This window comes from Eulemur rufifrons, chromosome 9 (genome assembly GCF_041146395.1).
Source record: "Eulemur rufifrons isolate Redbay chromosome 9, OSU_ERuf_1, whole genome shotgun sequence".
NCBI classification, from domain to species: domain Eukaryota; kingdom Metazoa; phylum Chordata; class Mammalia; order Primates; family Lemuridae; genus Eulemur; species Eulemur rufifrons.
The window spans coordinates 2,878,944-2,902,826 of NC_090991.1; the positions used below are offsets into that span (position 1 = coordinate 2,878,944).

A 23,883-nucleotide genomic window follows, 5' to 3' on the forward strand; every position below is an offset into this window, starting at 1 on the left:
ACCATGTCTCTCATCAATTGACTTTTCATCTGAACTTAACAATAAGCGTAAGAATTACTACCTTCTTTGATATGTGTGTTGGTAAGATGACCACATTAGGAGGTTCACAGAATGCCACCAAGCTGTGAAGCCTAAAAAACTCACTTAAATTAGAAATTCAACCATTTGAATCTTAAGGTGTTAATAGAAATGAGGATAGAGATGAAAATAATAAGTACAACTATTTAGTAAAAAATAAACTGTCATTTGAAAATCAGAAAAGACTTAACTCCCGCCTCTGAATTAGGTTATATGATTTTGAACTTTGAAATCTACTAACAAAAACTTATTCCTTTGTTTGGACACATACATAAACAGAATCCCATACAAATTCATTAACTGCCTATTCTTGGTTAGTACATTAAAGAACTTTAAAGAGAATATGTCTCAGGTTTGTGGGATTTGGTTTACAATATTGCACAGTATCTGCTATCAAGAATAATGAGATATAATAGATCGAAAAGATAATTTGAAATCTATAAAGAATTTCAAAATCTGATTTAGTCGGTGGTTTTGATCTTTCTACCAAATCTTTTATCAGAATTGATAATTATCCAAATTGATTTATTGGAGTTTTGTTTTTCTCTTAGTTCTGTAGGGTTCAGTGCTAAAAAATAGGCATTAAGAGAAAGAGATAATAAGAAAGCAGGATGTAGATGACCTATTTTTGAATATAATCCTTACAGTTATTTTTAATTGATTATTTCAGAAAGGAAATGAAGTACGTTAATTATGCTTATGCTCAGAAACCAATAGTTCCCAAAGTAGTGGGCCTTAAAAAAAAAAAAATTCTTGATGAAGCTACTTCTCCAAGAAAACCTCTTGCATATCATATTGGAAAAGGCAGAACCTTTCAAAGGGTTCATTGCTGCTCTGGAAAGTGTGCTGTGAGGTTAGAACTAGGGAGGCTGGCTAAGTTTGTGCTGAAAGTCTTGCAAAAGCCTCTCTTTATGGGAGACAAAGCTCCCTGTGTTGCAGATGTAACAGTATGTGCGGCAGGGCTGCCTCTACCCACCCCAACGAGGGGCTCACTCCTCTGGGACTCCTTACAATTTTCCTTAAAACCTTTAAGAGTAAGGAACAGTATCATGAATCCAGTGCCAGGGATACAGAGTGAAAGCTTATCTTGCCTGGTTTGTGATTCCGTAATCTGCTAGGTGATTGTCTGTGTGTATGTGTATCTTCTGTTCATTTAGTGGCATTTTCTTTTTCTGAAAATGCATCTTTGGAGTATTAAAGAATTTCCTGTAAAGCTGAGAGCCAACTATTGTACATAAACCATGTGACTCTCTTGATGAGACGCTGGATTGGTTTCACTGCCACTGATTTGCATATGGTTCTCCATATAGAAAATCAGACATTAATACCTACCATTCCTTGCTTTGCTGTTTATTTTAGAGCAGGGTACTCCGAAGTTTATTAGTCACGTACTTTATCATTAAAAATAATTTTAAGCGTACATAGGTATATTTATAATATTTATGCTATTTATATATAAATATATATGACATAAATGCATAGTTATTTGTAAATAAAATTTATGTACTCTTACACTGATATATTCATGTTAAGACACACAAAATGTGGGTTTTAGCAAAGCAAAGCAGCCTTTGCTTTAACTGCTTGTGTTTATTCAGTAATGAAGCCCTGTGTCACCGCATTCAAAATACTTGCCATCCTACCCAGGCTCTCATCTCTTCCCACCTAGTGCACTGCAGTAGTGGTTCCCTGAGTAAGTTTTCCTCCACTCCAGTCAGTCCTCTGTATTGCTGGTGATGGACTAGTCTTTCTTTTTTTTTTTTTTTTTTTTTTTTTGAGACAGAGTCTCACTCTGTTGCCCAGGCTAGAGTGAGTGCCGTGGCGTCAGCCTAGCTCACAGCAACCTCAAACTCCTGGGCTCAAGCGATCCTCCTGTCTCAGCCTCCCGAGTAGCTGGGACTACAGGCATGCACCACCATGCCCGGCTAATTTTTTCTATATATATTTTTAGCTGTCCATATAATTTCTTTCTATTTTTAGAGGTGGGGTCTCGCTCTTGCTCAGGCTGGTCTCGAACTCCTGAGCTCAAACGATCCGCCCACCTCGGCCTCCCAGAGAGCTAGGATTACAGGCGTGAGCCACCGCGCCCGGCCATGGACTAGTCTTTCTTAATTGCTACCTTTCTTACAGTACATATTAGTTTTCTATTACACAAAACAAATTACCACAACTTAGCAGCTTAAAACAACACAAAGTTATTGTTTCACTGTTTCCACGGGTGGGAAGTCCAGGCATGAGGCGGCTAGACCGTCTGCTCAGGGTCTGACCGGTGTTGGTCGGTACCGTCATTGTCAGCCGGGGCTCAGGTCCTCTTGCAGGCTCACTGGTGGTTGGCAGAATTCATTTGTTTGCAACTCTAGGACTGAGGTATCTGTTTGCCTTCTAGCTGCTGGCATGGACTGCTTTTCTTAGCTCCTGGAGGATACCTGTTGGGTTGCTCTCATAAGCAGTTTTCATCAGGGATGTTTGCCTTCTTCCTGGCCAGCCAAGGGTGTCTTAGTCCATTTTCTGTTACTTATAACAAAATACCTGAAACTGGGTATTTATAAAGAAAAGGAATTTATTTCTTAACAGTTATGAAGGCCAGGAAGTCCAACGTAGAGGGGCCACATCTGTTGAGGGCTTTCTTGCTTGTGGGAACTCTCTGTACAGAGAGTTCTGAGATGGCACCACAGGGCCTCACATGGCGAGGGGGCTGAGTGTGCCAGCTCAGGTCTCCCCCTCTTGCTGTAAAGCCACCAGTCCCACTCCCATGATAACCATTAATCCATTAGCCCATTAGTCCATTCATTCACAGATGGATTAGTCCATTCTTGAGGGCAGAGTCCTCACGACTCAATCACCTCTGAAAAGAGACCCCACCTTTCAATACTGCCACTTTGGGGATTAAGTTTCAACATGAGTTTCAGAGAGGACAAATGTTTCAACCATAGCCCAGAGCATGTCTAATTGTGATTGTTTCCAAATAAAACTTTTAAAATATTTATAGGGAACATAGTAGGAACTTCTCCCTGGAGAAGGCAGGCAGGTAAAAGACTATATTTGGTGAATTCCTGTTAATGATGGGACCGGGAAGAAGGCAGCCCTGGTCAGTCTTAGGTCAGGCCTATGGTTTAGAAGGGATTGACTGATAGAGCTGCAGTTGTGCTAAGATTGGGCCTAGCCATCAGGACTGCCTTTGATGAAGGCTGCTACTGGACCTGTTTTCATGGGGAAACTTGGAGTGGTTCTCTGGCTGGCCACTCACCCCGGGAACAGGGATGGGTCAGACTCCATTGGTGTGGGAATATTACTCTCCCATGAGCTCCCAGTCATCTCTGCGCCTGCAGTGCAGTGGCTCTCGGCCTATATCAGGTGGGTCATGCTTCGTCGGCAGCATTGATTTTATGTTTATTTGTGAAGGGACAGAATATGAGATTACCAAATAAAATATAATTTCAAGTGTTATTAATGAAAGAATATATTACATTCACTTTTAATGAGATCCTGGTGTTGCAAAATGATTCCATATAATGAATCCCAGGAAATCAATGAAAAGTTTAATTACAGTTGTGGCAGTGTTGTATGAGAATATTGCTTTGGTCAATTTTACTTGTATAATTTATCAATCTTCTCTGCCTTTCTCTTTTAAATTAATTACTTTGATGAAGTAAGTATGAATACATCCTTTGTTAGCTTTTGGTCTTTTATAGAAAATTCACATTTCCTCCCTGTAATAATAATAGTTGCTATCTTTTTATATGTATTACCATTTACCAATTGTACATTTTGAAATTAAGCAGTATTTCCATTTTGTAAATTTAGTCATTGTTATGTCTTACTAAAACATTGTCCTTTTCCGTTTGTCATTTTTTGCAAGCCACTTTTTGTCTCTTTTGTCAATTTATCAGTAAACCCATTAATCAAAAATTTGATGTGCTTTCTGTGTTGTTTATCACCCAATCAAGCTATGGAGTGAGTACAAAGAATAACAAGGTACTTCCTCCTCTGAGTAACAGTTTTGCTTTCATGTAACTACATACCCTTTTTAATTTTAAACAAAGTGAATTTTATTTTTAGAACATTTTTATTTTTGACAGTTCAGTGGCTATGGCCCTTTATTACCCATTGTGATGGTGATTGACTTTTAAAAATCTGTTTATTAAGCACAGTACAAAATGTTGATCTGGATGTTTAGAGACATCTAAAGTACAGTCTTCCCCCGGTATCCATGGGGGATTGGTTCCAAGACCTCTCTCAGATGCCAAAATCTGCAATTGCTCATGTCCTTTTATAAAATGGCATAGTATTTGCATATAACCCATACACTATATACCTTAAATCCTCCTGTTTACTTTAAATCACCTCTAGATTACTTATAATACTTAATGCAATGTAAATAGTTATCATGCTGTATTTTTTAGGGAATAATAGCAACAAAAAAAGGTCTGTACATGTTCAGTACAGATGTTTTTTGTTTGTTTTCAAATATTTTCTATCCAAGGTTGGTTGAATCCGTGGATGTAGAACACATGGGTACAGAGGGCCAACTGTAGTTCTTTATTTTGGTGACTCTGGACTTTACTAATTATATAGTGAGAAAGTTATAGTAGATTTTCTGTTAATTACTGCAGTTGTTTATGAGTAGGCTACTTTTGGTTTAAGATTCAAGGCCTTAACATACAGTTAAGCATGATTTTAACTGATTTGCTGTATGGATAGGAGCAATTTACTTAGTTTCATTCTAAGAGAGAAAACACTGCAGTCTCTTTTCCCTCAAATTCTCCCGTTGATACCGTCAACCTATCTTCTTGCGTGGTAGAATTCTTCTGGTACAACTGAGAAGTTGCCTGGGTGTTAAGGACTTTTCTTCCAGTTCTGGCTTGTCACTGTGCAACAAGTGAGAAGTTGCTGTTGAATTGTGCAAAACAATCTGATTCTCATTCTTTAATGTGACGTGTCCATGAGATTTTGCAACTTTTGATGTGATATCTGTGAAGAATGAAAAAGCTTCCTCAAAGAAGGGTGCTGTTTGGATATCCCAAAGGGAGCTTTGTTGTTTGTTCTAAAAATAGTGCCTTTCTTGATGGTCGTTAAATGTGTGCAGGTGAAGCGAAACAGACTATTACCCGAGAGGCCACGTGGCTAAAATGGACCTGCAACTGCTGTTTTCAAAGCCTGGAATCACGGTGGCATTTCCTTCTGGGCATAAGTCATAATTGAATTAGAGAGCTAAAACTCTCTTCTAGAATGTTTCCTCTGAAATAAATATTTTTGACGGCTGCCCCCTGTTCCATGTGGTTGTTTGCTGCTGCTAGGTGCCATGTGTACACTTGTGTTATGACTTGTAGTACCGTATCTGGGCCAGGGCAGGCTGTACCCGCACACAGAGGAGACGTGGGAGGGACAGTACATACGTGCTCTCTGGCTTGGGCACTCCCCGCCTCAGGCGTCCCGTATGTCTGTGACTTCTGATCAGCCTTCTGTTTGCCTTTAACTGCTAACCTTCTGCTTGTCTTCTTGTAATCTTTATCCAAACCTGTATATTCCTGAACCTTCCTCTTCACTCTAATCTGTTCATATATCCTCTTTTCTGGGAGTAAATCTTCCCCTGAGAGATTAAGATGCATACCACATTTGGGAGCCGCTGAGTTAAAGAAGGACCTCTTGCCTACAATACATGTGCTCTCGAGACCTCTAGTTAGATAGTAATCTCAGCATGTATTCCTAAGTCACCTTGCAAACTGCCATTGAACCCAACCAAAGAAATAACAGCAATATTAAGAAAACAGTGCCTTGTCTACATATGGCAGGGGCTTGCTTGTCCACCTGGTAGAACTCTGAAGGATTTCAGTAAGTCTCTGGCAATGCTAGATTGCAGGACGTGCCAGCCCAGCCGACTTTCGATCATTAGGAGGAGCTGTCAGTGTCTCTGGCGCCGACCTGCTGACGTCTGTGGTAGTGCCTTCCTGTCCTGCTTCCTGTCGCCCTCACCTGGGTATTGGACGTCCGTGCCACCTCATCCTCATGGTGCTTGTCTCCAGATCTTCTGTGTCCTTCATTCTTTCCTTTCTCCCCATCTGTAAAGATCCAGTATTTTTTTCATGCACTTCTTTCCACTGCACGTGCTGCCTGTTGATGATCTCATCTGTCCCCTCAGGTCCAGCCACAGTCTCCAGGCAGGTGCCTCCAGGGCTTTATGCCTCTTTCATGTCCTCCAGTTCTCTCTTCTGAGCTCTAGTCTCCTATTTCATCTACTTTCACCGTATTTCTACCTAGATGTCCCATGATTCCTCATAAACAACATATTTTCCTAAGGCCAGCTAGCTCCATCACCTCTTCCCCTGATTTCCTTATTTCTGTTAATAGTGTCATTCCTCTCCGAGTCATCCAAGTGCAGTGCTTCGCCTTTCATTCTCTTTTGTTGTTGTTTTGTTTTGTCTTCCTACCTCTCCTAGTTTCCAGGTCCTCACAATTCTCTAATCAGAATATTCATTATAACTCTTCAGTTCTCAATTTACTATCCTTATTCACAGTGGATTGATGGTTGTCCTCTTAAAATGTTTCTCAGCAAAACTCTCTGTCGCTCTAAGTCATGGTGTACTTCGCTATCAGGCTAAACTTCCAGTTATAGATCTTTCTTGCTTTAGACTGTCGGTGGCTCTCTGCTGCTGACCAAATGAAATACAGACTCCTCAGCTGGATGCTCTGCAGTCTGGCAGCCACCGGCCTTCTTCCTCTTTTTCCGGTAAGCACTTCTCTATGTCTGGTTTAGTGGTAGCCCTGAAAATCCAGCAGTGCCTTCACAGAGCTTACTTCCAGTGAGGAGCCACAGTGTGACGAGTGCCGTGAAGGAAATAAAAAGCTGATGCGCACAAGGAAGTAACTGGGGAGGCCTCCTTTAGATGAGATGATCAGGGAAGTTCTCCCCGGGCAGTAATATTTCAGATGAGACGTGAAGAATGAGAAGGAGCCAGCCCTGGAAAGAGGCAGAGGAAACAAAGAAAGGTACAAGGACCCTGGGGGCAAGAAAGAACTTAATGTGCTCAAAGAACTGAAGGCCCTCATGAGTGAAGAACAGTGATTGAGCTGAAGAGAGGTGTAAGGTGCAGTGTGGCAGGGGGAAGAGTTTGCATTTTATTCCAGGTGTAGTAGCAAATAATTCTCAAAGCAGCAAAGTGATGTGATCTATTTACATTTTAAAAACATCACTCTGGAGAGAGAAGCAAGATGGGAGCAAGGAGACCAGTAAGGGAGAAGCTCTGATAGTAATTGCTTGGACTAGATTAGGTTTCTCAACCTTGGCACTATTGACCTTTTAAGCCAGGAAATTCTTTGTTGTGGGAGGCTGTCCTATGCACCTAAGGAGTTAAGAAGCATCCCCTCCCTCTACCCTCTAGAAGATAAATAGCACCCTCCCCTCGCAGTAACCACAAATACCTCCAGATAGTACCAGATGTCCCCTGGGGGGCAAAACCACTTCTGGTTGAGAACCACTGGACTAGACTGGATGGCGGCAGTGTGCTGGGTTTGAGGCACACTGCAGAGGAAGGACAGACAGTACTTTGCAGTGAATGGGATATATATAGAGAGAGAATCAAAAATGCTTCCTAGGTTTTTGGTTTGAGAATCTGGTAGATGGTGTCACACATACGTCAGACTGTTTACATTGGTCTTCTTTGCCCTTGTCCCTGTTCTTGGAATTATCTGTCTACCTGTAATGTTGCTCACTCCACCATTTTCTTCCCTTCTCTGCATCCCCCCCCTGAAGATTAACTTACATGTCATCTGCAGGCCGTTAAGGCTGTCTGATTATCACCTCCCTCCACTCATCCTCTGGCCCCTAGGACCATCATCTGTTATAGGCAAGCCCTCCCCTAGGATTGTCTGGAGTTTGTCACAGAATTGGGACCATTATTATTTGCTACCTTGTGTTGCAGTTATAAACATATGCCTATCATCTCCCTGTCAGATGACCCAAGAGCAGGAACAAGACCTTATACATCTTTATTCCTGACAATGCATGCTGATCACGAATTTGGTATTCAGTAAATGTTTGTTGAATGAATAAGGGAATGACTGAATCTGAATGACCTACCTTATTTTCACTTTTAAGTATAATGAAGTGAAAAGGAAATCAGCATTTTTCTATAATGAACACATGTAGCTTTTGTTATTAATGTAATCAGTTGATTTGTATAAAACATGGTTTATTCTTTGTCTTTTTGCTTTTACAGTTGAGAATCTTGTTGGTCACGATATCTCTGCTGTTTCTGTATTGCAGCTCTGGTTGTAAGTACCACTGCAGCTGGATTTGCATTGGCCCCAGGACCTTTTGACTGGTCCTGCTTCCTGCTGGCCTCTGTTGGGACGGGCCTTGCGTCCTGTGCCGCCAACTCCATCAATCAGGTCAGTTTCCCACCTTTCAGCTAGATTATGGTATTGTCACTTTTTCCTAGATGGTGGTATTGTCATATTTTTAAAAACCTTCCAAAATCATATATATTGACGGAGAAGCGTTGTGAACTTGTGACACTATATATCCTATAGATGTCTGTGGGATCCATAACCAATTTGCATTTTTTTTTTTTTTTGAGATGAATGGTTTTCAGATGTGTTCGGGTGTGAGAGCAGTAGACTATATGCTTCAAGTGACCAGGATTCCTTGGGTTAAAAAGTGTTTCAGAGGTGTCATAACTTTCTGTTCTTAGTGGTATCTTTGTTTATCCATTTCAAATACATTTACCTGAGCACATCATTATTATATGCTGTTCTTTCTTGGTTTAATTGTTTTGCATTTTAAACCACCATTATACAGATCATATCCAGCTTTAAAAAAATTAGTAATTTAGTAGTCAGTTAACATGGTACGGAATCAGATTATATCCAAAAAATTAGCGTATTATTTTTAATGCATCTTTTTTCCCCTATTATTTTAGACATCAAAATAATTTCCTAAATTAGTTTTTATCCTCTATCTAGTCATTGTGGTCTGCCCTAACGTTGCAGCTTTTTCATAAGATACTGTACTGGCTAAAACTTAAGGAAAAACGTTTTCATCACTAGAACACCCAAGAGGAGTTGGCACAGTTTTAAAACAGGAATTCAAGTGACCAGCAGGAAAACAGCTTGGCTGAGTGGATATATAAGTTTCTGGTCTGCAAAATATGGTAATTTAATCTGATAATGCCTAAGATCATTATGGTTTTACAATATATTATAAGCTATTTGGAGAAGGATCAATCTATTTCAAATAAGGTTTTTATTGTTGTTATTTTTAATGTCAAAACAATCTTACAGTGAGGTTCATATAGTCCCACCACTTTACCGACAGTGTCATACCCATCTATAAAGCACAATGTCATCTCTTCCACGTTGTGCCTGCCTTTTGCTACCCTTCCATATTTCTTGGCAAAGAGAATAGTCGTGGTTTCACCGTGAACTTATTTTTAATAAAAATTTGAATAAAAAGGAATATAAGTGAAATGAATTTATTTGTCCATTTTGGGATCTATTTTTCAATTTTTAAAAATAATTACCTCTATTTAGTTATAGATCTAGGTCAGGAGATAAAGCCAGGAGCGCATTCTAGTTTTCAGTCTTCTTTTTTTAAGTTGAAGAGCTGCATTTATCCTTGATACTAATAGATGTCTTCTGTTTCAATTATATACATTCAAAGAAAATGTTTAAAAGTGTGGAGATTCGGGGGGGGGAGCATAAAAAGCCTAAAAAGCATCAAATGGTTCAGAAACCCTAAAACATCATAAAAGATAAGGGTTGCCTTGAGTTGGCTCCTCCCCCACCCCCACCAAAGGAAAAAAAAGGTAGCTCAAAAATTTATCATGAGTGCTGGGTAAGGTGGCTCATGACTGTAATCCTAGCACTCTGGGAGGCTGAGGCGGGAGGATCGTTTGAGCTCAGGAGTTCGAGACCAGCCTGAGCAAGAGTGAGACCCCGTCTCTACTAAAAATAGAAAGAAATTATCTGGCCAACTAAAAATATACATAGAAAAAATTAGCTGCTCATGGTGGCGCATGCCTGTAGTCCCAGCTACTCGGGAGGCTGAGGCAGGAGGTTTGCTTGAGCCCAGGAGTTTGAGGTTGCTGTGAGCTAGGCTGCGCCACGGCACTCACTCTAGCCCGGGCAACAGAGTGAGAGTCTGTCTCAAAAAAAAAAAGAAAAGGAAAGAAAATTTATCATGAGAAAACCCGTCCGCCTCTTCTGTTAATATCTCCTCCTTAGGTTGGTTTTCCAGCCCTGTTCTGCATCCCACTCACACAGCACTCCCGTGCTTCCTTTGGAACACTTTGTCATGTTCTTCCACACGTCACTCAGCTCCCGCAGGCCTCCTCAGTGTCCTGAGTGATGTCGGCTCCTCATCAGTGTTTGTTGTGCAAATGAATTTCTTCATCTTCTTGTATCCCTCCCTTTGTTTCCTTCCACTTGTCTTAGGCTCCCATTTCCTTTGGAAGGATCACAATACTTAAAAAATCTCAGTGATTCCCAGCACAGTAGGTTCTTATTAGGCTATCAGTCAGCTTCCCCAATTACATTTTCCTGATTATATGTTGGAAATGTTTCAGTTCCGGTGTTAGGCAATCTCATAAATTTCAAATAAAGGAATGTGAGGCCATTTTTATTAGTGCTTTTGAATAGCATAAGCAGAACAAAGAACACTGGGCAACAACAGTTTAACTGAGTTTTTGAGTAGCACATAAGTAAAGAAATAGTCCTTAGCAAAAACAAAGAGTTTACTGCCTTTTTTTAAAAATGTGCTAGTGTTCAAATTAAAGGGTATTATATGTGGTTGGTCTATATAAAAGGTCTTCAGCTTCTAATAGAGTTCTCTGGGAGAAAAAATTTCCTTCTATGTTTATGACAGGATTCAAATAACATTTTATTTATATTTTTAATTTTTTTAATACTTTGAGCTGTTATTCATTTAGTTCTGAGTATTTCTCCTTTGTACTCCACTTCTGTGATCTCTATGAAAGTCGAAAAAATAAAGCTTTGGAAAGCGATTCTTACATTTGTTTTAAGGAGAGAAAATGAGATTCAGCTTCTGATTTATGAAGAAGTGACTAGTGTATAAAGAGATATGTATAATAATCCACTAACATTAAAATGTAAAAATAAATTACATACATGTTTCGTAATATATACACATGCTTCATTCGAAACCATAGTGTGGCTTTAAAGTGGGTATGCCTTCAGAGGATGAAAGCAATGCATAAAATGTTTTTAATTTAGCAACTGAAAGATAAAATGTTATGGATGGCTTTGACTGATTGAGTCTTGACAAACAAGTGACAAACTGAATAGCTGAATTCAAGTAGAATAGATTAATAAATTGAAAAAGATAAGAATTATCAGAAAATTATAACAATTATTTTGAGTATTTGACATAAGACAGTGTTATAATAAGCTATAATTGGGATTCTTTTACTTATGTTACATATACATGATTTTTAAAGAGAGATTATGTCAATATATGTATATGTCGATAAATAAATTTCTATAGGAAAAATTTTATGGATGGGCCTCAGTTCTCTCTTGTTGCAGCTTTTTGCTTCTATTAGTAACATTGCACACTTCTCTAATTGTTCTTAGAGACAAATTACTGGAAATGGAATTGCTGGGAGGAAAGCTACCAGCCAAAGCATGTATGAAACTGGTTTGACTTTAGAATGTGTAATCTTAACAAAATAATTAATTTCTTACATTCTTACAGTGCTGTAGAGTTGTTTACAGAGCATGTTTACATAAATTGTTCTGTAAACTTACAACTCTGTAAAGTAGGTGGCATTCCTTGCATTTCTGTTTGTAAAACATTTTGTTTTACATTGAATTATTTTTTTAAAAAGCAACATTTAAAAAATGTATTATGCAAATAATGTTTTCATTGCAGATCAGTGAGAAAATACAGATAAGCAAAAATAACAACAATTTTTATTTTACTTTTTCCTTATGCCAGGCATTGTCCTGTGTGTTAGTCACAGCAGGGAACAAACAAAAATCGCTGCTTTCATGGTGCTCACATCTTACCACCAAGTAGATCCATTGTTAGTATTTTGGTTTATATTATTACAGACTTTTTTCATACACAGATACATCTTCACACACATATATATGTTAATTTCTCGCAGAAATGATATATATAGTTTGGATTTTTTTTTTATATAATGTCATGAACTTCCTTCTATGTCAATATTTGGTAGCATAATTTTAAGAGTTGTAGATGGATGTACCTTGATTTGTTTAATGAAATTTCTCCTTATTTGACATTTTAGGGATTTCCAATTTTTTGCCCATAAACACTGCTGAGCAGAAATCTTTTTAGCTAAATCTTTGCATATGTCCTGATTTGTTTTGATAGAGTCCTAAAACTGGGTGATTGTGTCAAAAGATATATAGTTTTCAAAATAAAAAGTTAAAATGAAAAAGATATTTATTTCAAGTACAGCTAAATGTCCTTCCAAACAGTCTTCTGTTTGTTTTTGTTTGAAATCAACTTACCCTTCTCTTTGGCAGTGTGTTACCATGCTCATCACCAACACTATAAATTAGAAAACCTTGCGTGGGTTTATAGGTAACATCAGAAGTGTTCTTCTAATTTAAGTTGTTTTGATTATTTATGAGGTGGAGTTAGTTTATTTTTTAGTGCTTATTGACCATTTGCACTGTCTTTTGTCAATTGTTTGCTAGTAGGTTTTGCCTGTTTTGCTGTTGGGATGCTTGCCTTTTTCTAAGGGCTCAGTGTAGTTGTTTCATATGTTTATGTAGTAAGATCTTTTCATTTTTAATACAAATTAAATACAGAAATTTTGATAATCTCTCACCTCAGCACTCTTAACGATTCTGGTTAGCTAGCTTGTTGTGCGAGGCGCTCCTGTGCACCGTAGGGTGCTGCCCAGCTTCCCCCACCCCCGCCACTGGGTGCCCATGGCACCCCTCCCCAACTTGTGACAACCGACAATGCCTTCAGACATTGCCAAATGTTCCCATGGGACCCAAATCACTCCCAGTTAGAAAACCTCTGCTTTAATAATTTCTACTTTTGAATTCATTGGAGATCTTTACCCAAGATCTTAGCTAGAATTTCCGCCTCGGGCAAATCCCTGGCTCACATTTCTTGTGTAACTGTCTGTTGATAGCTAGGGTGACCATATGCCCTGCTTTGTGCCGGTGTTCTTGGCATAATTATTAAGAATGCCCCTTTTACTTTCAGGTGTCCCAGTTTAAACAAGAAATATTATATGGTCTTGCTATTTGTAGCCCGCCTGTGCCTTCAATCTTTCACTGTAAAAATACCTTTGTATCAAAAAATCTCAGGTTGGGTTCTGCCTTTTCTATTCACAAATGTACCTATAGGACAAGTAGAGATTCCCTGACCACAGCTCAGGTGACCTGGCTTGCCTCAGCTTCTCCCTCTGTAGCTTCTACTGTCATGCCTAATTGTGGTGTTATATACAAACTCATACACGCACCACCTTAAGGAATATTTTACACCCATTATTACTCGCCTATCAGTACATTGTTCTCGAATCTCGATAACTTCTTTGTGCTGGATCTTGGTGCCCTGATGAGTAAAGCACTCTGCCTCATATTGAGCCAAAGTCTCCCTCCTTGTAACTTCAGCCTCTTGGCCATAGTTCCCTCTGGAAAAACTCAGTGTTCTTTCTTCTTCCATGTGACAGTTCTTCCAATCTATCACTTTCTAACCATGGTTAATAGGCACTTGTGGTATTGCAACATACTTATTCATTTGTATCTCTTCCCTAGAGAACACTTAACTCCTTGAAACTGATAATTATGACTTACATGTCTTGTACCATCTATCACCTCTGCCCACAAGCATGTAGAGCAGGCCAGTAGAGTGAAATTCTGAAGGAATATGTATTGGGGGAAGAGGGGGAAAGTACCAAGAAGTGTTAATGTTAACAATAATTGCAGCTAACACTTATTTAGCACTTGCTATATGGAATGTTCTAAGCATTTTACATACATTAGATCATTTGTTTCAATCTAGGTTTAAGGGATTTCAAAAAATAGCTCTTTTGAAAGATCAAATAAATGGTGAATGAATTTATAACTTAGACTTAGCTCTAACGAGAACCACTGATGTTCTCAGAGACTTTCTTTTGGAGAAAATTACAAGAAAGGCACAAAATATAAGGAAAGTTTCACATCTGAGAGGTAGATTTTAATGACAAAGGTAAATCTGGTAAGAGTATGTTATCTTTGGGATCTAGTGTATCTGTGAATGTTGAAGAATTTTTATGAAAGAAAATGAAAGATCAAGAGGTGTGAGTAAAATAGGGTCAAGAAGAAACATGTTTTGTGTTTGATACTGACAACACGAGAGACTTTCATGGTAAAAATAAGGTAGCAAAGAAGGCTTTGGGTAAAGAGCTCTGAATTGCAGGGTGGGTAGGGCAAAAGAAAATTCACGTCCTTTAAACTCTGAAAGGAGAAACAGGTAAAGATTTTTCTGTTTTTCTAGTGAATATGAGATTAATATCTAATGCATCTTTCTCCATTTTCTCTCTGATGTTTCTTTTGTTTTGACTATGCAGTCTGCCTAGAGCAATAGGAATTGACTTTCATCTTCCATGTTGAACAAAAGTAGTTATTAAATTTGGTATTGTATTCTGGGAGAATAAGACTTATGTTAGTGAATACCAGTGATGTGATTTATTGAACATCATACATGTAAGAAAAATCAATATGAGAAATATATTTTTCTTCTGAATGTTGTGATTTGTTTGACTTTGATGTTTTAGCTGGTGGGCAACTCGCATTCATTCAGTGGCCTCTGAAGTTCCTAACTCGTGGCTTATTCAGATGATTCAAATTAGCTACTGCACTAGATCAGGTCTGCATAGAGAGTTCTTGAATACTATGTGGGAAAAAGTCTCTAACTAAATATGGTTTTTATATATAAGGAAAAGGATGAACATTACTGAACAACGTTAAAAAGAAAATGCCTTTTAAATGCAGAGTCTCTTTTCCTGAGTTTATATAACCTCAAATAATTTCTAAATTACATTTTATTCCTCTCTCCAGAGGGATCCATCTAAGTAGAGTGAGTTTGGCATTGGTATTCATAACCAAAATAACTCTAGGTGAAGTTTTGCCAACAAATGCAGAGATGATAATTTGAAAATGTATTTGTAAATAGTTTTTTATTATTTACATGCCACATTAACTCATCATTATTTTATTTGCTTCTTACAACAACTCTGTGAAGTGGCATTATTCCAGTGTTGTAGAAGAATAATACGAAGTTTAATGACGTCATTTCATTGATCACACATCTGAAAATGGTCAAATTGGGAACAGAACCTGTGGATCCACTTCACTGTTATTTCCTCTCAACTGAAATGTCCTAATCCATTCACTACCTTGGAATTGGGCTATTATGAGCCTTCCTGCCACCAGGTTAACTGCTGACATCCTTGCCACTGTGCAGTAGAGGTGAAGTTACCTTAGTGGGCATGGTAATACATGTATCTCTAATGATCAGGAGGGTTTAAAGTGCTTATGTCTCAGTCAATCTGTGTTCCATTAATGTTAGCTATTATTGTGTTATTAATATAAAAGTTTGGTCTGTTTTGGGCCCACATCCTTCACACTTTCAGAATCTATTATCTTCCAGTTATTCCCAGATAGGATCTTAATAGACAATGGGAAGAGAAAATGTGTTTATTTTCCTCTGTGTTCTGAGAAACTTGGGTTATACTTGCAAACTCTAATATGTATATATGTGTGCGAGAGTGTGTGTGTGTGTGTGTGTGTGTATTTGTATGAATATATGAATATATTTATTTCAAGTATGCACATACTTATATGTGAATTCTTCATATTTGAATATGTGATCATGACTTCAGTTCAGCAGACATTATTGATTTTTTACTATTTGGTAAGCATTGTGGAGTTATGTATGCAATTCTGATAAATTAAAGAAATATTGGTAGAAAAAGATTGATCAAAAAGTAGGTATTTAACTGAGACATAATGGAAATAACGGCAATGATACCAGCATGGACGTGGGGAGCTAGGATCCTTGGCCTGTGTCTCTGGGTAGCATGTTGCGACTGGCCCTGATCTGGGTGACTTGCAGACTGGCCTCCTTCACTGTGTCATCTCCCCCACCTAGCAGAGGTCACGCTGAGGTTCTTTCCAAATTATCTCTCTTTTTCCTTTTTTAAAAATCTTCAGTTATGTTTTGCTTTTCCTGACACTTTGTTCATCTGAATCCCATTGGCCTGTTTGTTCTCTGCTCTGAACCACGGACTTCGCTCCCTGTTTTCTGGGTTAGACTGACCCTTGGTTGACTGATGACTGACAGCACTCGTGTCCTTTCCTTGTCTTGTACTCTTTGCCTTAGTGACAAACTGCTTTTAAGCTTTAATATTTGAACATTTTTAATGCCTTGATATATATTTATACTTTAAAATTGGAATCATCAGATGATTCTGAATTCCAAACTGGGCCCCCAGACACTGGAAGGAATAGGAATTGGGGTGTCAGGGGATGGGGGGATGGACAGTGGGGCTGACGTTACTCGTTATACCTGTGCTGCTTTGCCTAACTAGTGTTGGAGCTCCAGGCTGCTTTAAGCAAGCTATTAGACCTTTAAAATTTGTGTGTAAGTGATTAAGTAAATCCTAAAATTCACATTTTTATGACCACCCAATCCTGTCTTATTGATTTTCTAAGAAGTTTTAGAAAATATTGTTTGGCAAGAAGGGGAAATTACTTACCTGTGTGATTAATCTTAAGGAAAATTTCACTCTGGCATTTCCTTCAGATCCTATGCCAGATTTCTCCCAGAAGCAGTGATCACAGGGAGAACAAAGAAATTCTAAAGGATCTGAATGATGGAATGTAGAGATAGGATGAAACAAAGAGAAATTTTGGTAGTTAATAAGATTTATGTATACTTGTAATCTAGAGTATACTTATACCTTAAAATATAAGGTAACCTTAAAATCCTAAGATAATGTGCAGTTATAACTTTTATTTACCTGCTAGTTTATAAAAACAAAAACTCCCACTGAAATAAAACCCTAGTATAATATCTTAACATTTCATTAATATATCTGAATAAAATTATGATTGTTCTGGTATTACTTTTAGCAAAAGTATGGTTGATGATCTAGAAAATGCCATTGTGTATATTGTTGTCATTAAATGAACTAAAATAAGAGGGAGTAAACAGTGCTGTGTATAATTTCCTTAAATGGCTAGCTGAAGATGTACGGGTAAATATCCTTCCTTAATGTTATTGATGTCACCTGCTAAATACATCTTCTGACCTTAAGCACATAAACATATCTTAAAGAACAGATTCTCAGTGCTTATAAAAATGTTCAGGGATTTATAAATTAGGGTATCAGTAATGGGCAGAATTTACTGAGCTTGGATTCCCTCCATTTTTTTCACTTACTCTTGAGTGAATGACTGAATGGCTGAACAGCTTATTTATTTATTTATTTATTTATTTATTTTTTGTTGAGACAGCGTCTCACTTTGTTGCCAAGGCTAGAGTGAGTGCCGTGGCGTCAGCTTAGCTCACAGCAACCTCAGACTCCTCGGCTTAAGCGATCCTACTGCCTCAGCCTCCCGAGTAGCTGGGACTACAGGCATGCGCCACCATGCCCGGCTGATTTTTTCTATATAGATTTTTAGTTGTCCATATAATGTCTTTCTATTTTTAGTAGAGACGGGGTCTCGCTCAGGCTGGTCTCGAACTCCTGACCTTGAGCAATCCACCCGCCTCGGCCTCCCAGAGTGCTAGGATTACAGGCGTGAGCCACCGCGCCCGGCCAGAACAGCTTATTTAAATAAGCTTGCAGTTAACCTTGAACATAGAGTTGTGGACATTCCTTTAATTAAATGTCTAATGTGTTTTCCCACAAGAGGAAAAACATAAGTTTTTCAGTAGATAGATATTTAGCTATCCCAAGTACGTCTGACTTAAGTCAGGTGACATCAGAAATGACCCATCGTAAGTATGTGGTGAACATTCTGGCTTTAAGACTTGATTTTATTGCTTTTGACAAGCAGGTAAATGTGACTGAACTAGTCCTCACTTGCATAGAATTTTGTTTATTCTACTTAGTTCAAGTTAAAATTATTAGGGTGGGGGAAGGCTGTTGAAATCTGCTTGATGTTCACTTGCCTATTGGAAAGTAATTCTGATTTGGCTAGGACCAGAAAGCAGAATGTCACTAAGTAGTAGAAAGTGCTGATATTCTTTGCTGCTATATTCTTGAAAACTATTTTCTGAAAGGATCCTTATGCATTTATTGATGACTTTTGCTAGAGGCAAAAAGATAGTTCCCTATTCTGAAGCAGTTCATAGTCTGGTAGAGAAAGAAAGATGTATAAATAAGTACAATTAAACAGTAACATATGTTAGCCTGTGCTAGAATATAGGCAGTGACTTAGGCACACAAAGGGAGGTGTGGGGAGTGGTCATTTCTGCCAGTGGAGGTCAAAAAATTTCTCAGAGAAGTGACCAGAGCCTCAAAAGGTTAGATGGGTGTTTACCAGGTAGGTGCAGGTGAGAGGGGAACTTTCCAGGCAGAGGGAGCATCATTAATAAAGACTAGAGATGTAAAGTTTTATACACAGGAGACATTTGGGAATTCACAGACATTGCAGTATAGTGGAATCACCAGTGGGGAGGATGCCATGAGAGATTTGGCTAACAAAGTAGCAAGGGCAGGTCATGAAAGGCCTCATGTGCTTTGCTAAAGCAACCAGACTTACCCTGTAGGTGTTGGGCAGCCATTGGTAAGCTTTCTGTTACTCCTAGGATAGAGAAGAAAATCCTGACTTTGATGTACAGACTCTGCATGGTCTGTTTCTTCTTAAGCTTCATCTTCCACTGTCCATGTCTGAACTGTAGGATCTGTTCAGATCTCAGCTAATGTGTCGAGCATTCAACGGACATTTCCTAAGCACCTGTTTGTGCCAGGCACAGTACTGGGTGCTGGAGATATAAACAGGTTGCTTCTCTCCTGCAGTTTATGGTGGAAGAGTGAGAGAAGGACAATACATAAATTAACAAGGAGATATCAGGCAGGGACTGGTGTGATGATGAAAATAAAATAAAATCAGATGGATGCAACAGCATCATGTCCTTAGAGCAGGTTTCCTGACCCCCTGACCTGGTGAGCTTTTCCTCTTATGTCATGCCATACATCTTTCCTTAGTAACGATTTTTACAGTTTGTAGATACACATTCTGGTGATTATTTGATTGTCGTTTTCTCCATCTGATTGTAAGCTCAGTGAGGGCAGGGACCCTGCCTTTTTATGCACACCTAGGGGCCTGGTGCACAGGAGAGCACGAGGTCAGGAGCCAGACTGCCAGGGGCACATTCTGTGTCTGCCACTGAATAGCTCCATGGATCCAGGCAGTTGACTTAACCTCTGTGAACCTCATTTTTCTCATCTGTAAGCAGATGAGAGTGTTGAGGGAATTAATGATCTAATATATTTAGTGCTGAAGGGGATACCACCTGAAAATGTGCCACTTTGTCGTAAGAATTATTTTGAGCTGAAAGCATTTGAGTTCCTGCAGTTCCTTATTTATCTGAAAGCAGAGCCTCCCCAAAAGCAATCAGTTGTCATAAATCTTCTTCCTGGGAGCAACTCTAGTCTTCTCTTCTCTGAGAGGAGAAGTCAGCACCACATCCAGACAGACACTGGCATAAGCTATCTGCTGGCACAAGCGTATCCTGTCTGTTCTCCTAAAGGCCCATTCGTCTTTCCTAAAATTCATTTGCTCTCCCAGAAGTGGCCTTCCCCCCTCCTTTTCTCCTATCACGATGGTATATAAGCTCTAAAATCTTAACACTCCTTTGAGTATTCACTTCTTTCTGTGATATGCCCATGCACATAAAATTAAAAATTAATAGATTTGTGTGCCTTTTTTCCTTTCATATGTCTGTTGTCAGTTTAGGTCACAGGACCCCCAGCCACGGAACCTTAGAGTATAGAGGAAGAGGTTTTCCTCTCGTACAATGGTGAGACCAGAGCCTGTCACTTAGTAAACATGCCATTAGTGCTAATTATTATTATTACTTATTAATGAAAATGTATTGAAAGAGGACAGGAGGTGGGGAGATTTGCTTTCTATAACAAAGTAGTTAAGATCATGAGAGCCTAAAGGAGCATTAGTAAGACAGAAGTTAAGTTGAAAGGACTTGGTCATTAATTATATGTCCTAGTGAAGAAAAGAAAGGAGTGCAAAATAACCTTTAGGTTTCTGACAAGTTCAGTGGATGGATAGAGTGCCATCTAATGAGGCAGGGAATACAGGAAAAGGAGTAAATCTTGGTGAAGGAGTGATGATTCCAGTTTGGATGTTTCACGGATTTTGTAGGTTTGCTATGTTCTTGATGCATCCAGGTGGAGATGCATTAGGGCCATTATTGGGTCCCAGAAGAGATTTTGGCAGGAGATAGAGTTAACAAGAATCCCAAGAACTGATACCATGTAGATGGGACTTGCATGCAGGTGAGAGTGCATGGGGGAGGGCAGGGGAGCCAACTTGAGAACCGAAGATAGGAGAGAGGTTGAAATCCAAGGCCTGGGAGTGGTAGTGAAATGTTTGGTGTTTTCTGTGATTGGAAAATAAAAATATTGGGCAAATAGAATTTGATTTATGCCACAGCAGCGTGAATGGGTCAACTCAGAATAAAACCCAGAGTCCTTTCCATTGAAGCGCTCGGTGAACTGGCCTCAGCTCCTGCGATTCTCCCTCTGTCCCCTTGCTCACTCCTTTCCAGCCACACTGGCTCCCTTGCCATTTCCCAGTCACCCAGAACTCTCTTACCCCATGGCCTGGTGGTTCCTGTTCCCTCTGCCTTCTCACAGATATGCAGATGGCTTCATTCAAATCTCTCCTTGAATATCACCTCCTCAGAAATGCAGGGCACACTCTGCATTCCTCTCACTCTCCTACAGTATATGTTTTTTTGTTCATTGTCTGTTTTCCCCACTAGAACATCAGCTCCAGATATCAGAGACTTGGTTTTATGTATTGCTCTTTTCCCAGTGCCTAGGACATCGTCTGATACATAGTAGGAGCTCAGCAAATAAATGAATGTGTAAGCAAATAATCAATGTGGCTTATTGTTTGGTGGGAGAAATGGGCATCAGTTAAAAAATTACCCAGATGAATGTAAAATTACCACTGTGGTAAGTGGCAAGGCACTCAGGGCAGAGGGAGAACCTAACCTATGGAAGAAGAGTCAGAGGAGATTGATGCAGCATGAAGACCAAACTGGAAGCCTCTGCTTGGCCCTCATTTTGCACTCTGGTCTTCCTAGATACTGCTTCCTGGAGTGAGGAAAGAATTCCCTGGGTTTTGATCTATCTGTGGACCTCCCTCTTAAGCTACTTAGTTCCTGGGCCTGCAGTTGTGTTTGTAGAAAACAGTCTTGCTAGAGAGTGATTGTAGACAGGCCTCAGAAATGAGATCTCTTTTTTTTCATATAGCTGTTCCCTGGTCACAAGGAACTCATCTCAGTTACCCCTGGTGACTTTTTCCATTTTCAGAGGCACACGGTCTGAGATGTCTTCTACCCATGTTTTCCTTGCTGTTGTAGAGCTGCTGGTGGCCGTGATGAGTTGGAGTGTGAGGGCCCTGGCCAAGGGGAGCAGCTGCTACCACTGGCCTTGGTAAATGCAGGTCCAGTGTTGCCAGAGCCTCTGATTTTTCAATACAAGCTAGAAATTTGGAGGTTCATGTGTAACTTTTTTGTTTTAAATTTGGCTCAATTTTTGGAAACACTGTGCATACCTAACAAAACCTGTCAGTGGATTGAATTTGCTTGGAGTCCCCCACCCCAAGTCTGGTTTTCGAAATAGGAAATACAGAGTTTTTATATTATCATTTACCAAGAAAAAGAAAGAAAGATGTTTCCTTTGAAAACAGAATTCTTCACAACAGTGGAATGTAGTTTTCTTTCCTTAATTTCGTGTTGCGAAGAGTAATGCACAAAGTATCTCAGTAGCTTGGATAGAATCAAGGCATGGGTACTGAACTTTAGCTTGTAGATTCAGCCGCTAGCCTCCTTGGACAATTGTGTCTTCTTTAGCTATACCATAGAAGAGCTCATTATTTTTAAATTAAAAAAAGGGAGGAGTATGTTACTGCTTTAACATTCAAAAGGTAAAGTCAAGGAGGGTCAACTCAAAATTGCTTCAAGAAATACCTGGAAACTGCAAATGTGTTTACAATTATTTCCCTACCGATGGCATTATGTTTCAGAAAGTGCCATTAATTGTGATAGAGTAACACACAGCTCTTTGTGAAATTTAAGTCCATTGAATATCAGCACCTTCAAAGACAATAAAAATTCCAGTCTGCATTTATCTATTCCCATGTGAGGAGTTACTACAATGTATATTGTATCTTTCCATGTGAAATTCTTTGGCTTAATCGTCTCTCATTTATACACAGTTGTCTGAGGTCAGTTTTCCATTTTCCAGTTGTCAAACAGCTGTCAAATTAAAACACCAGATCCTAAAGTTAATTTACATTTCGTGCCATTCCATATTAGTATATTTCTTGACTTAAGTACTTAAAGAGCTATCCACATTTCTTCATCATCCTTTCCCTCAATTATCCCATTTTTCCCCACAATTGCTCACATGTACATTTAAGAATGATACTCCAAATATCTTCATTATTTTCCAAGCATAGTTTTACAAAATTCACATGAACTTAAAGAAAAAAACCGATTTGAATTAGACATTCAGCCAATTAATTCCACTAGGTTTTTTTTGCAAGAAGAGAAAATCAAATCACTTTAAACATATCATCCTTATTTTCATTGTCATGCTTATTTTCATCCTTATTTTTATCATCATTTCTATCAAGTTGAAATCTCAATAGTAATTGAACATAGAATTCCTAATTGCATTCTAAATGTCAGTATAGGTTAGTGTAATAGTAAAAAAAATTCAGCATTCATTTTTAATAATTCATTGATCAAAGAAATATTTCTGATTATGCTATTGATGTTTTACTACAAAGTATCTCAAGTTGCCAATGGGTGACATTAACACTGTAATCCTCTGTAAAAGGAGTCCAGCCCTTAGGTGTTTGATGAATACTTTAGAGTTAAGTAATTTGGTGAAAGAGCTGCAGTCATATGTGTATATAATTCATACCTAAAATAGGTGTTCTTAAGTTATGATAATTAGGGATTACTATGCGGTAGCACAAAAAACGTCCTCATATTCGTTTATATAACCTTTTTCACTAAGGTCATTTTAATCAATATCTGTTACTTGCTTTCCATAAACTTGTAAGTTAGACAGGGCTTGATTTAACCTTTTCTGGATTTTGATACATTCTCCTCTGAGATCTCATAACTCCATATGTATTTCTCTGTTGCACTGTTTATTAAATTGCACCTTAATTATGTTTTATATTTATGTTTAATTATGTTAATTATGTTTTTACATATCTGAATGTTCCACTAGCCTATGAGCCACTCTCTGGCTACAAGGGCATATTTTATTTATCTTAATCCTTGTTACCTGACAAATAGGCACTCAGTGAATGGCTATTGAATAAATAAATGAGAAAATGACTCAGCAAATGAGAACATAAATTCAACAATTAAAAGAGGCTAAACCTACAATGTTACGTTGTTCTTTTGTTATTCTAAATTTGTCAAAGCTATCATTTAAAAATGAAATTACATTTTACGATGAACAGAGGAAGATAATCCTATTGTTCGCACAAATTTTCTTGGAAATTTATTAGTCACCTTTGAAAGGATTAACATTGAGA

At 38.6% G+C, this 23,883-nt stretch overlaps 1 protein-coding gene across 1 annotated transcript in view; it reads left to right on the forward strand.

The window, feature by feature from the left end:
- The window catches only part of COX10 (cytochrome c oxidase assembly factor heme A:farnesyltransferase COX10), a 130,116-nt gene that overhangs the window by 22,638 nt on the left and 83,595 nt on the right, over window positions 1-23,883 (forward strand). The window contains exon 4 of the mRNA XM_069483195.1: window positions 8,342-8,466. Within this exon, the coding sequence (XP_069339296.1) occupies window positions 8,342-8,466 (125 nt within the window). The remainder of the gene's footprint in view (window positions 1-8,341; window positions 8,467-23,883) is intronic.